The sequence below is a fragment of the Neophocaena asiaeorientalis genome, unplaced genomic scaffold, assembly GCF_003031525.2.
Source record: "Neophocaena asiaeorientalis asiaeorientalis breed wild unplaced genomic scaffold, Neophocaena_asiaeorientalis_V1.1 scaffold9, whole genome shotgun sequence".
In the NCBI taxonomy this organism is placed as follows: Eukaryota; Metazoa; Chordata; class Mammalia; order Artiodactyla; family Phocoenidae; genus Neophocaena; species Neophocaena asiaeorientalis.
Genome location: NW_020171825.1, coordinates 953,612 through 965,232, shown reverse-complemented (window position 1 = coordinate 965,232; position 11,621 = coordinate 953,612). Strand labels below are relative to the sequence as shown.

The following is an 11,621-nucleotide window of genomic DNA, read 5'->3' as shown; positions in this document are numbered from 1 at the left end:
GTGGTTTAAAAAAGAAAAAAAAAAAAAAAAAAAAAAAATCACAACTTCTGTTTGACCCTTGAGAGATTTCTGGTTAGTGCCACCAAATTAGGAATTAGGACATTTCCCAAGAAATATTTCACTTTTTCCTTCTTTTTACTTTTCCTTCTCCATCAGTCATTATAGTCTATGAAATTTTTATTCAGGAAACTGTAGGTGAAAAAACTACCTAAGATTATTATATTACTCATGATTTTTATATCATTAAGATGTCATTTCATCAGCCTTTAAGTTATCAGTTTATGCCACCCTGTATAGGAGCAGGTTTTGCTTGAAGGGGGTTGGGTGGGGGGGGGTTATGTAGTGTGTGTCTTGTATAGCTCAACATGGTGCTGTTAGTTGGTCAAGAAAAATTGTTTTTTTAGGCTTGGAATCCATAACTGTCACTAAATGGGAAAGCACCTAAGTTCCTAGAGGCTTCCTTTATTCCCCTGTCATCCATATCCTAACTATCAACACGTCATGCTGACTCTACCTCTGAAACAACCTTCAAGTCTCTATCTTTCTCTCTCTCTGTATCTACAGCCAAGTCCAGGTTACAGCTCGCTCTCTGCTGGACCACCACAAAGCTTCCTAATCAGTCTCCTTTCTCGCATCTTCGCCCTTTTTCTTTCTTCCTTTTTTTTTTTTTTTTTTCAGTACGCGGGCCTCTCACCGCTGCGGCCTCTCCCGCCGCAGAGCACAGGCTCTGGATGAGCAGGCCCAGCGGCCATGGCCCACGGGCCCAGCCGCTCCGCGGCATGCGGGATCCTACCAGACTAAGGCACAAACCCGCGTCCCCTGCATAGGCAGGCGGACTCTCAACCACTGCGCCACCAGGGAAGCCCTATTCGCCCTTTTTCAATTCATACCTTGCAGAGCAGCCAAAGTGATCTTAAAAAATTAGGACTACATTAGGTCAATGTCCTCTCCTATATAACCTTTCCAACTTGTTCCTTCTGTCAGGAATATTCTGCCGTCATTGATTTTTCAGAGGACTTGCTCTAGCTTGTCAATTTAAGTCTCAGTTTAAATATCAGTTTTCTCAGAGAAGCCGTTTCAGGGAAAAGTAACATTAATCATTCTGTATCACATCCCTCTGTTGTTTTTATTGTAGTAACTATCACTACTTAATGTGTTTCACACACACACAAACACTTAGGTGCATGTATATTTACATATAGTTCTCTACTAGATACCAAATATAGTAAGTGCCACAAGAGCAGATAATTTTCTGAATTGTTCATCTTTGTATCCCCTGGAGCCAAATCTGTGTTTGGCACAAAGTATTTATTCAGTGAATATTTTTGAGTTGATGAATGAGAATTTGATGGTAGAGTTAGAAAGAGGATTGCTGCTTATGGTAGAAAGTAAGACGTACTGATTGCTGGGAGGAAAGGAAACCAGAGAACTTATCTTGTCCTGCAGTTAAACCTGCCCTTCCTTGAAGGTTGAGTACAGAAAAGTAGGAATAGAAACCTTTTAGTTCTTTGGTACTAAGTTTCTGTTTTTGTTTTGGTTTTTTTTGCGGTACGCGGGCCTCTCACCGCTGTGGCCTCTCCCATTGCGGAGCACAGGCTCCGGACGCGCAGGCCCAGCGGCCATGGCTCACAGGCCCAGCTGCTCCGCGGCATGCGGGATCCTCCCGGACTGGGGCATGAACCCGTGTCCCCTGCATCGGCAGGCGGACTCCCAACCACTGCACCACCAGGGAAGCCCTAAGTTTCTGTTTAAAGAAAAAATTTTTTTAACATTTTTCTCACATAGTACTTAGTAGATATCTTTTTGGAAGCATCATGCAGAAGGGAAATAAGGAATGGAGACTTTGTGCATGTTGGAGTTGGGGTGTTAGAAGGAGTGGGGCATGTATCTCTGGGTCTGGGAGGGGAGGTCAGGTAGTGGGGAGAAGGCGTTCAATGAGAGGATGGTAAAGGTGAGGAAATATCTGTGAACAGCACTAGGACCTGAGGGTTTTTTGTTTTTTGTTTTTTGTTTTTTTTTTTTAAGCCATCTTATCATACCAGGAGATTCATCTCCTTTTAAAAACCTTGGAGAATTTTGTTTTGTTATGATAAGGTTGTTCTGTTTCAAACATATGTCAACTGAAGAATATAAAATTAAAGAAATGTGTTCTAGACAAAAGTTGAACAGAGGAGTAAGTACTCCAGTGGATTAAAAAAAAAAATGTGAGAGAACATTAGTGGATATTTCATACCCAGGCTGGGAAAAGAGAGGAAGCAATAGCCATCAACTTGATCATTTATGATTTTTTCTGGGATTGTCAACTTTTGACTGAATCTTTTTTTTTTCCTTTTTCGTCCAGTTCCTGGCACCCCATGGCTTACCCTAATTAGAGCCACAGGCACAGTAAGAAAGAAGGGATGACGGACTGGGCTTTTTGATATTATTTAATATCATCTGTGTGGAATATTCTTTTCCCTGCTTTCCAAATAGCTAGATCTCATTTCTCCATGGCATGGTGACAGCATAAAAATATGTACTGTCTGAAATTTAATGACTTACTTGGCGTAAGAAATTGAGTAGAATACCTTACCATTATATTATTTTCAATTATAGCTCAAAAATTATATTAAGTTTGTGACTGTAATGTCCCTAACTTCTACCAGTTTCTCCCTCTCTCCCAGTTGTTTAATATTTGGCTTGTTAAATTTTTGTCAGGGAGTCTCCTCTTCTGGGTTATATGTATTCACAGGTCTAACACTGCATTGCCTCCTTTGGAGAGACCATATTGCAATTGTCTTACTATATATTGGCCTGTTGCCTGACAATTTCTCACCTTTTCTGAACATACAATAGTTTCTTGTTGTCAAATTATTTTATGTGTTTTTTTTTGCCATCTAGTTCCTTGTTACCAAGGACAATTTCCCAATCTTACTTTGAACCTTACAAATCCCTATATAGTCCAGGGTTCATAGATGAATAAATGACTAAGATGAGATTAATACTGGAATCAGAATAACTGCAAATTTCCTAATCCTCAGCGGGAACTGAAAATAGTAGAGATATGGGATGTGGATATCATACCTCTCGTGGTTTCCTGTTCACATGGATGAATAGTTCTTGATGGTGAATTGATGACATGTTTTTTGGGGATAAAAAAGACCTTAAGTTGTTTTTAAAAGGATTTCTCAGGCATGCTGGTTTCTAATTTTTGGATATTGTTTCTTCACTGCTCAAAAACAAGCTAATTCTTCTTTACTGATCTCAGTCTAATTCCTTTATGTGGTACTCATTGTGAGGCTGCAGCACTGAACAAGACAGACACCGTTCTTATTACTCTCAAGCAGGATCTGTAGCATGCAAGAGTGTGTAGTGTAATGTGCTCCCAGTTTATGTTTTGAGTTCTCTTTTCCTCTACCATCCTACAGATGCTCTGTGTGCTTCAAACTGTTTCAGTCCTTTCTTAAACCTGTCCTGTGCTTACCCCGCCTCCATTTCTGCTGTTCCTGCCTAACACGTTCATGTCCTGCTCGTCCTTCATAGCCTCATATAAATGGCCCTATCTATAATATACTTTTCTTAATTCCTTTTCTCTTACCTTCCTGTGATTCTTCTCTGAATTCCCATTGAGAGAATTATTTGGGTACTTCCCCTCTTTCTTCCTAGATTATAAGGCTCCCAGTGTTAAAATACTATGTTCATCTTTCTTGTTCTTACTGCACTTAGTATTTATTGCTTTTAAAATGCTGTCCCACATAAGTCTATCTCACATAAACGTAACCAACATCAGAATTTTAAAAATTTAATTACTTATGAATCACTTAGGAAGCAAGTACCATTTTAGCTAAGTTGAAGTTAAGTGATGTTCTGTGGTTTAGGGGTCAAAGGTCTGTGACATTTGGCCCTGTCTTCCCTTTTCGTGAAGATCCTATAGCTAGAGTGTAGTGCGATTAGAGCATCACAGGTCAGGAAGAGTCTTTTAAGGGCTCACTGACCTCTTCTTTCTTCAGAAAGGATCATAAACAAATGGTCTCAGACATGAATATCTCCACCTTATTGTCGGAGAACCTCTAAACAAAGAGACTTCACAGCTTTTCTTGATAAATCATTGTAGATGACTCATGCTGTCAGAAATTTTACTTTATAATAACTACTCTAAATACGCAATCCTCTTTACCAACAACAATTTTATTAATTTTCTCTTATAAAACTTTGGCTGGAAATGTCCTTTGTTTTGGGCCTGACTTTGTATTTTCATAATATTCCCGAAGTCTAGATATTTCATTGCCTGTTGACTGAGTGCCGTAGCTTCTCTACTGATATCAGCGAGCTCTGCATCTTCTGCTCCAGGCATAATATACCAGCCATGGCTTGATTTTTCCCAAAGCCATCATGTCAGTTCTTGCAGATAAAAGCTGCAGGGGTTCCCTGTGATTTTTCAGATGAAAATACCTCAAATACCTGTAAACCATTACTTTTGAAAAAGAGGGAATTTAATTTGTTATGTATGCAAACAGCAGTTTTGGGGAATCAAAAGAATGCGTGTGTGTGCGCACACACGTGCGTGTGTGTTTCCTTAATGCTATAAAAGTTGTTTTTTATATCCTTGGTTAATTAATACTGTATCTATTTCCATTTTTGGAGTCCACTTTCAAATTATGTTTTCTTAGCTTTTTATTTCATTATTGGGGAAAATGTTATATTTATTGATACAAATAGTCTTTTTCTTTTAAAATGATCACACTCATTTAAAAAATATATGTAAGATTCATTACACTGATATTATTTTCCTGACTCTAAAGAAAGGAACTTTTAAATAAATTAGTTATTGTCTTCTGTGTTATCGAACATGTGGTCAGTTGTCATGTTCATGCATCCAAATGATCAAAGTCTGAACTTCTGTCTAATTCTTCCCTGCTGTTAGGCTACCCTGTTATGATCAAGGCCTCAGCAGGTGGTGGTGGGAAAGGCATGCGAATCGCTTGGGATGATGAAGAGACCAGGTGAGATTCTGTCCAAAATATACTTTTGATGAAAATTGCAGTTACTAAAGTTTTATTAAACTGACAAGTAAACAGATACCAAAAGCATAATGGAATAGTTATAATAATCATCTAATTTTTACTCTTCTAGATGGGAAAAATTGAAATTATGCAGAAAAGTTTCTTACTTATATTTTGATGATGATTATCCTATTATCGAAAGGTTTTTACTTTCTTAAACATTAATACAGGATTATCTTTTTTTTACAGTGTATTTTTAAAAATTATAGTCATGATTTTGTCTTCTAGGCAAAAATTACTAACGTTTGGCTATGTAATTCTGAATGTGATCAAAGATTTGAACCATATATATTTGAAAGCAGTCATAATTTTATCTGTTTATTAGTATGCATTTGCTTCCCTTTGCTTGTCTATAAAAACATTGAACTACTATTATAACTTTATAGTGTGAAATATATTTCCTTTTGAATTTGAAATTATTGTATGTCCTTTATATGCAGTGCACTCTTATGAATTTAGAACACTTTCTTAGTAGTAGTTTCAGAAATCAAAAGAAACTTATAAAACAAAAATTTAAAAACCTAGTGTATTGATAACATCATGGGGATTAGAAAATAGTATTTTTGAACAACTGCCTAGTACAAGCAGGTTTCAAGGGACTCTATTCAGATTTGTATTACATATTTCAAGGTTTGGCAGCAAGAGAGATTTATGTCATTTTTTGAAGGAGGGGAATTTAAAAAATCACTGAATTATTATCGTTAATGTTGCCTTGCCTGCCCTTTCTCTACCCAAAAGTAATTTGATCTTCCAAATGGTTAGTTCTGTTTTCTCCCTTTCTTTTCCCTTTCTTCCTATTCCCTGAAATCTCTGAAAGAGAGAAATCTGGAGTAGTTGATGTGAAAGTCATCCAATACAAATCTAATTCAGAAATTAGGTTCTAAAGTGAACATACAAGGTAAAAATCTCCTAGAGGCAATATATTACCCTTTAAAATCTGAGGGGAAGACACCACACTGCAGACTTGTACAGATAGTTTTAACTCTAGAAGACAGTTGTCTCAGGACATCATTGTTTCTTTGGTTGTGTGTTAGAGGTGAGGTGATAATATGTGCCCAATACAGACCTTTCAGCCCCAGTCTCATGTTCAGTGTGGAACTGATACCAGATACTGACTGAGGTAACGTCAGATTCTCCTCTCCCATCTTACACTTACCCAGCATAAATAAACTCATTGCATGGATTGGTGATATTTGTTATTGAGATATTTGATACGGAGAGCCTCCTGTGTGACAGGCAGTGTTTTAGTAAGGTTCCAGGAATACAGCAATGAACAGAAACAGACAAAATAATCCACTCCTCTATGCAGTTCTCTTTCTCTATTCCTCTATATCTAGTAGATAACTGGATCAGGAGTTCTTAACCTTTAAATTCACAGACCCGTAAAGTTCAGGGACGTTTGTGCGCCTGGATAAGGAAAAAAAGTACATATTTCTTTCACTAGCCTCTAACTGGAATTTAGTGTTTCCTCCAGTATAGACAAGCTACAATAGTAGTAGTATCTGTGGGACTTTTCACCCTTTAAGAGATCCCTTATATTATCACATTACATTGTTGCAGGTATCTCTAAGTTACAGTGATTGTGAGACTTGTTGTTGGAGCTTATTAACGAATAAAGAACCAAGTAGATGATATCCCAAATTTGTTTTTAAAAAATATTTTGATACCTATATTTCAGTATAATTTGTTTCTTATGCAATCCTATGCATATTCTTTTCTACATTTTAAATCACTTAGAACCTTATTTCGACAAGAGGGTCCTATACTGCCAAAGGCATCCACAACATAAACAAGGCTCAGAAACCCATTCTGGTAGGAAGAGACAAACAATGAACAAGATCAAAGTAAATCATATCCTGTTGTGGAAGGTGATAAGCAATATAAGAAAAGTAAAGGAAGAAAGGAAGAGACATGGGGAGTGTTGGAGGGAATTCCCATTCTAAGCAGGATTGTCAGGGCTGTCCTCGCTGAGAAGGCACATTTGAGCGAGGAGGAAGAGTGTGGGGATTAGGATCCAGGCAAGGGAAGAGCAAGTGTGGAGGCTGTGACGCAGTAGCGTGTCTGGAGAGATCCAGCGCTGGCCAGCTGGTGGGGGCAGGGGGAGGAGTAGAAGGAAATGGGGAACCGATTGTGTAGGACCTCGTAGGCCATTCTTAGTGAGATGGGGGGCTACTGGAAGGTTTGCGTAGAGAAGTCACAATCATGGAACTTCAACAAACTCCTAACATTATTTACATGTTTTGAATTATAAAAATTTTCAAACGTGCAAAGATGTAGAAGAATACAATGAACTTCTATATACGTATCATCCAGATTTACCAGTTGTCAAGATTTTGCGACTTGAGTTTTAAAAGGATCACTGGTTGCTCTCTTGGCAATAGACTTAACAGGGGGCAGAATCATGAACTCTGGAATCAGGGAAACCCGTTGGGTTGAAATAATCCACGCAAAATAATGGTGATGGTGGCTTTTACCAGTGTAATGGTGGAAGTGGTAAGAAAGAGTTTAATTCTGAAAGTAGAGGCAGCAGGATTTTCTGAGTGATTGGATATAGAGTTTGAGTACTTGAGGATGACTTGCAGGCCCTGTTTAAGTTACCTTATTTTTTTGCTCTTATTCTCTCTTCGGCCTTAGTGTTGATTTATAAGAATTAAATGGATATGCTGCAACACTAATTTACTTGAAAATTTCTTAGGAAATGCCAAAGAAGTTAAGGTCAGAGTGAGGGCGTTTATCTTCAGAACTGAGATGCTTAATTGAAGAATGGTCCGCTTCTTAGCCTCTCTCTGGAACTCTTTGCCTGACGTGGTTCCTTTCGATAGTGGAGACTTGCAGAGCATTGGTTAACTATGTGAAATGTTTGAAGTTGGGCTGGCTAGTTGTTGTGTGTGGGTTGAAGCAGGCATAAGGGTAGGAGGCATACTTAGCCCCATTTTTACCACATAATTCGTCTTATTTGACTTTTGAAGTTCAGGTGTTGAAGCTATCTCTTGTGCTTTATTTGTAACCCCTGTGAGTTAGTGGACGTCTCCATGGTTTGGTTGGGCTTCCTCACGGGATGGTGACTTTAGACTTCTTACACAGTGACCCAGGGGTCCAAGAGTATTTGTTTCAAATGCAGGTGGAAGCTGTATCACTTTTTATGATCCAGTCTCATAAGTCGCACAGCTTGCCTTCACCGTATTTTGTTGATTACAAATGAGCACAAATTCTACCTGAATTCAAGGGGAGGGGCATTAGACTTCACTTCCTTGTGAAGGAGTGGCAAGTTTCTTAGAAGAGCATATGGAATGGGAGATGCTGTTGTGGCCATGTTTGGAAAAGACAATCTGCTACAGTCTATTGGTAGTAAAGAATGAGGTAATAAAGATGTTAAACACAACTTAATGGTTTTATAAGAGATGTGTATTTTGTGAACTCTTAATGTTTTTTTAACAGTGTTTTCCCCTTTTATATGGCACTTATATAGCCATTCCACTGAAAGCCGTAGCACTTATTTTTCATTATTGTTCTTAGGATCTCATATTTCTTATCAGTCATTTCTCCAGGGCTACTCTTAGTAACATATTCTTTTATGGTAGGATTACTGTTCAGTTTCTTGGCAATGAGATTTGCTATGCTGCTTTTAACCAATGGGTTTTAATTTAGAATTCAGTGATTATTGGAAATCGCTGTATCTATTCATATATTGGGCATCTTTGGTAAATAAGTTAACCCTTTCTTGGTCAGTAAATGTCACATTGTTTCAAAATATTTTCATATAATTAGTAAAAATACATACATAAACAATTTTCTACCTAAAATTACTCTTTTCAACTTGATAAATAAGCCATCTCTAAAACTTTGTTGAAGTTAACAAAGGTATAACATTATTTGATATAATGATACAAGACCCTCATTTAAAAAATTTGCTCTGTATCCTCTGTTAATTTGGAAAAATCAAAACTTTGGAAAAATTGAGAGAACAGTCCAGAAAACACCCATATATTTGTCTTCTGGTGTCACCAACTGTTAATATCGTGCTGCACTGCATTTACTCCTTCCTCCCTCGAGGAAGACATTTTTGTGCATAATCCACAAAAAGTTTAACATTCTTCAGATGGAAAACTTAGTAGCCATTAATTGCTTTATTTTTTTTTAACGTCGTTATTGGAGTATAATTGCTTTACAATGGTGTGTTAGTTTCTGCTTTATAATTTTGCTTTATTCTTTTATCTTAAGGAGTGTGTCCCTCTTGTAACGTCTTCAGGGAAGTAACATCTATACTTATCTTAGAATCTTTAGAACATCTGAAAGATTTTAAAAAGTACAGTGTTTGTTGTATAATAAATTAGGGTAAGAGTCATGGAGGTTGTTGAAAGTAGACTCAGATATTTTCATAATAATCTCTGGCTTTCTTTTCCTTATCCCTATTTATTTATTTAACGTCTTTTTATGTGCCACGTCTTCTTTATCCATTCATCTGTCAGTGGACACATAGGTCGCTTCCATGTCCTGGCTGTTGTAAATAGAGCTACAGTGAACATTGTGGTACATGACTCTTTTTGAATTACGGTTTTCTCAAGGTATATGCCAGTAGTGGGATTGCTGCCTTATGCCAATTTAAATGAAATGTTATGGCATACATGGAAAATTGATCATGTCTACATTTTGGAGTAACCTCACTAGACTTTAGGTGTTGTGAGGGCAGTTTCTGTTTTAATTTTGTATTTCCATCACATATATATATATGCACCAGGCACATAGTTTCATGAGTAGTAAGTATTTATTGAATGAATGTATTACTGAGTGCTACAAATGATCTAAATGCAGTTTTCCATGAGCTCTAAAACATGTTGGTAATGCTTTCAAATCTGATAATTTATTTGGGTGACTTTGATTTTTAAAATTTTTGGTATTTTTGATTTAAATGCAAAATGAAAACTTTAAAATCATTAGAGCAGAGACAAACTGTAAAGTACTATGTTTTTTCCTTGTGAATCATTGTATCCCACCTAATAAAAAGTTAGTTATATGGTATTGAAAACAATGATTCATTGTGCTTTCATTTCTTCGAGGTTTGTAGTCTCCCGAGATCTAAACTCCATTCCCTAAAATCAAGGGCGTAATGGAGGACTAAGAAAACGTGATACCTTTTTTCTGAGAATGCTGAGAAATAGAAATTTTTGCAATATGTTTTCAAATTTATCCTTCTAGTCTGTGTTTACTTGCAATGTTGTATTTTCCAAGCACACAAACAAATGAGATAGTTATTTCTAATATTGCCAGATGGAGTGTTTGCAAATGAAAGGATTAAAAGAATTTTAATGTTGAACATTAAATACAGGTATTTGATTTGAAGATTAAGAAACTATTAATTACATATAAAAGGAATTAAATTTTATACTCGAGTATATCAGTGAATGGAATATAACATACTCTAGTTAGTGTTAGGTAAGCAAGTTTGAGTTTTTAATAGACTGAGTGAAATTTCAACGTGTATGACTTTAGTAAGCATATTTTAATAATGATAATGTTTAAGTTATAGTTTGGAAATAAAATATACAAAGCAATAATTAAATTCATATTTTTATTTTAAAAAATCGAACTTTTCTCTTTTAATTATTATTTTTGAACAATTTTAAAGAAGATAAAATTGTAATGATCTGTATGGATGTGTGGGAGGTCATTGCTTTTAAAGTTGTGTATTTAAAATATCAGGGAGTCTTCTTGAGGACCCTCCTTTTGTATTCTTACTGAGTATATTTGCTGTGGCTTTGCCCCAGTTGTGCAGTCGTCTAGGTCCTTTACATTTTTGTGTGCATCTTCTGACTTTTGAGTCAAGTGTATATGCAATTTTATATATTTTTATTAGTGGAATTAAGGTATAGTAAGGTCAAAGAAATGAAATTTTATATGATTTGTATGGTTTATTAAAAATACCTCATTTTTAACAGTTGGTGAAATAAGTATTGGTATTCTTGTTTCTATAAAAATCTAGGATCAGGGAAATTAAAGCATTCACCCAGAGTCACAGAGCTAGTGAGTAGAAGAGTTGTTCAACCAAAATTAATTGAGTTATTTGTATAATATAAGTGAATTTTTCTCTGCTTTGTTCAGAAGTAAGCACAAATAAACCTTTAATTAGTTTTCTTTTATATTGAGGGCTGTATTTGTTTTGTGTTCATTTGACTGTTTTGTTTTTCTTTACAGGGATGGTTTTAGATTTTCATCTCAGGAAGCTGCTTCTAGTTTTGGTGATGATAGGCTACTAATAGAAAAATTTATTGATAACCCTCGTCATATAGAAGTCCAGGTTGGTACATTTTAAGATATCTTTTGAATTATTATAACTTTAAAATAATATTACTTACTCCTATTAGAAACACATCCTTTCTTACATTTACAATGATTGTGAAAGTTCCGGTATGTTCGAATAAGTATGAAGTAGAGAATGTACATAAGTTGATCGCCTCCCTTTGGAGTCTGGTATCCTTTTTTCAAAGTGCCAGAATGTTGATTGGATGGGGAATGATACAGAAGCCCAGCTCCAGAAAGCAATAGTCACAAGATGTCCGTCCAGGCAGAATATATTCTACC

General features: G+C 36.3%; 1 protein-coding gene across 1 annotated transcript in view; it reads left to right on the top strand.

Annotated features, from left to right (window-relative positions):
• Positions 1-11,621, top strand: part of PCCA (propionyl-CoA carboxylase subunit alpha) — a 353,227-nt gene that overhangs the window by 125,841 nt on the left and 215,765 nt on the right. Inside the window, exons 9-10 of the mRNA XM_024739985.1 lie at positions 4,904-4,982; positions 11,235-11,337. Coding sequence (XP_024595753.1) covers positions 4,904-4,982; positions 11,235-11,337 — 182 coding nt within the window. The remainder of the gene's footprint in view (positions 1-4,903; positions 4,983-11,234; positions 11,338-11,621) is intronic.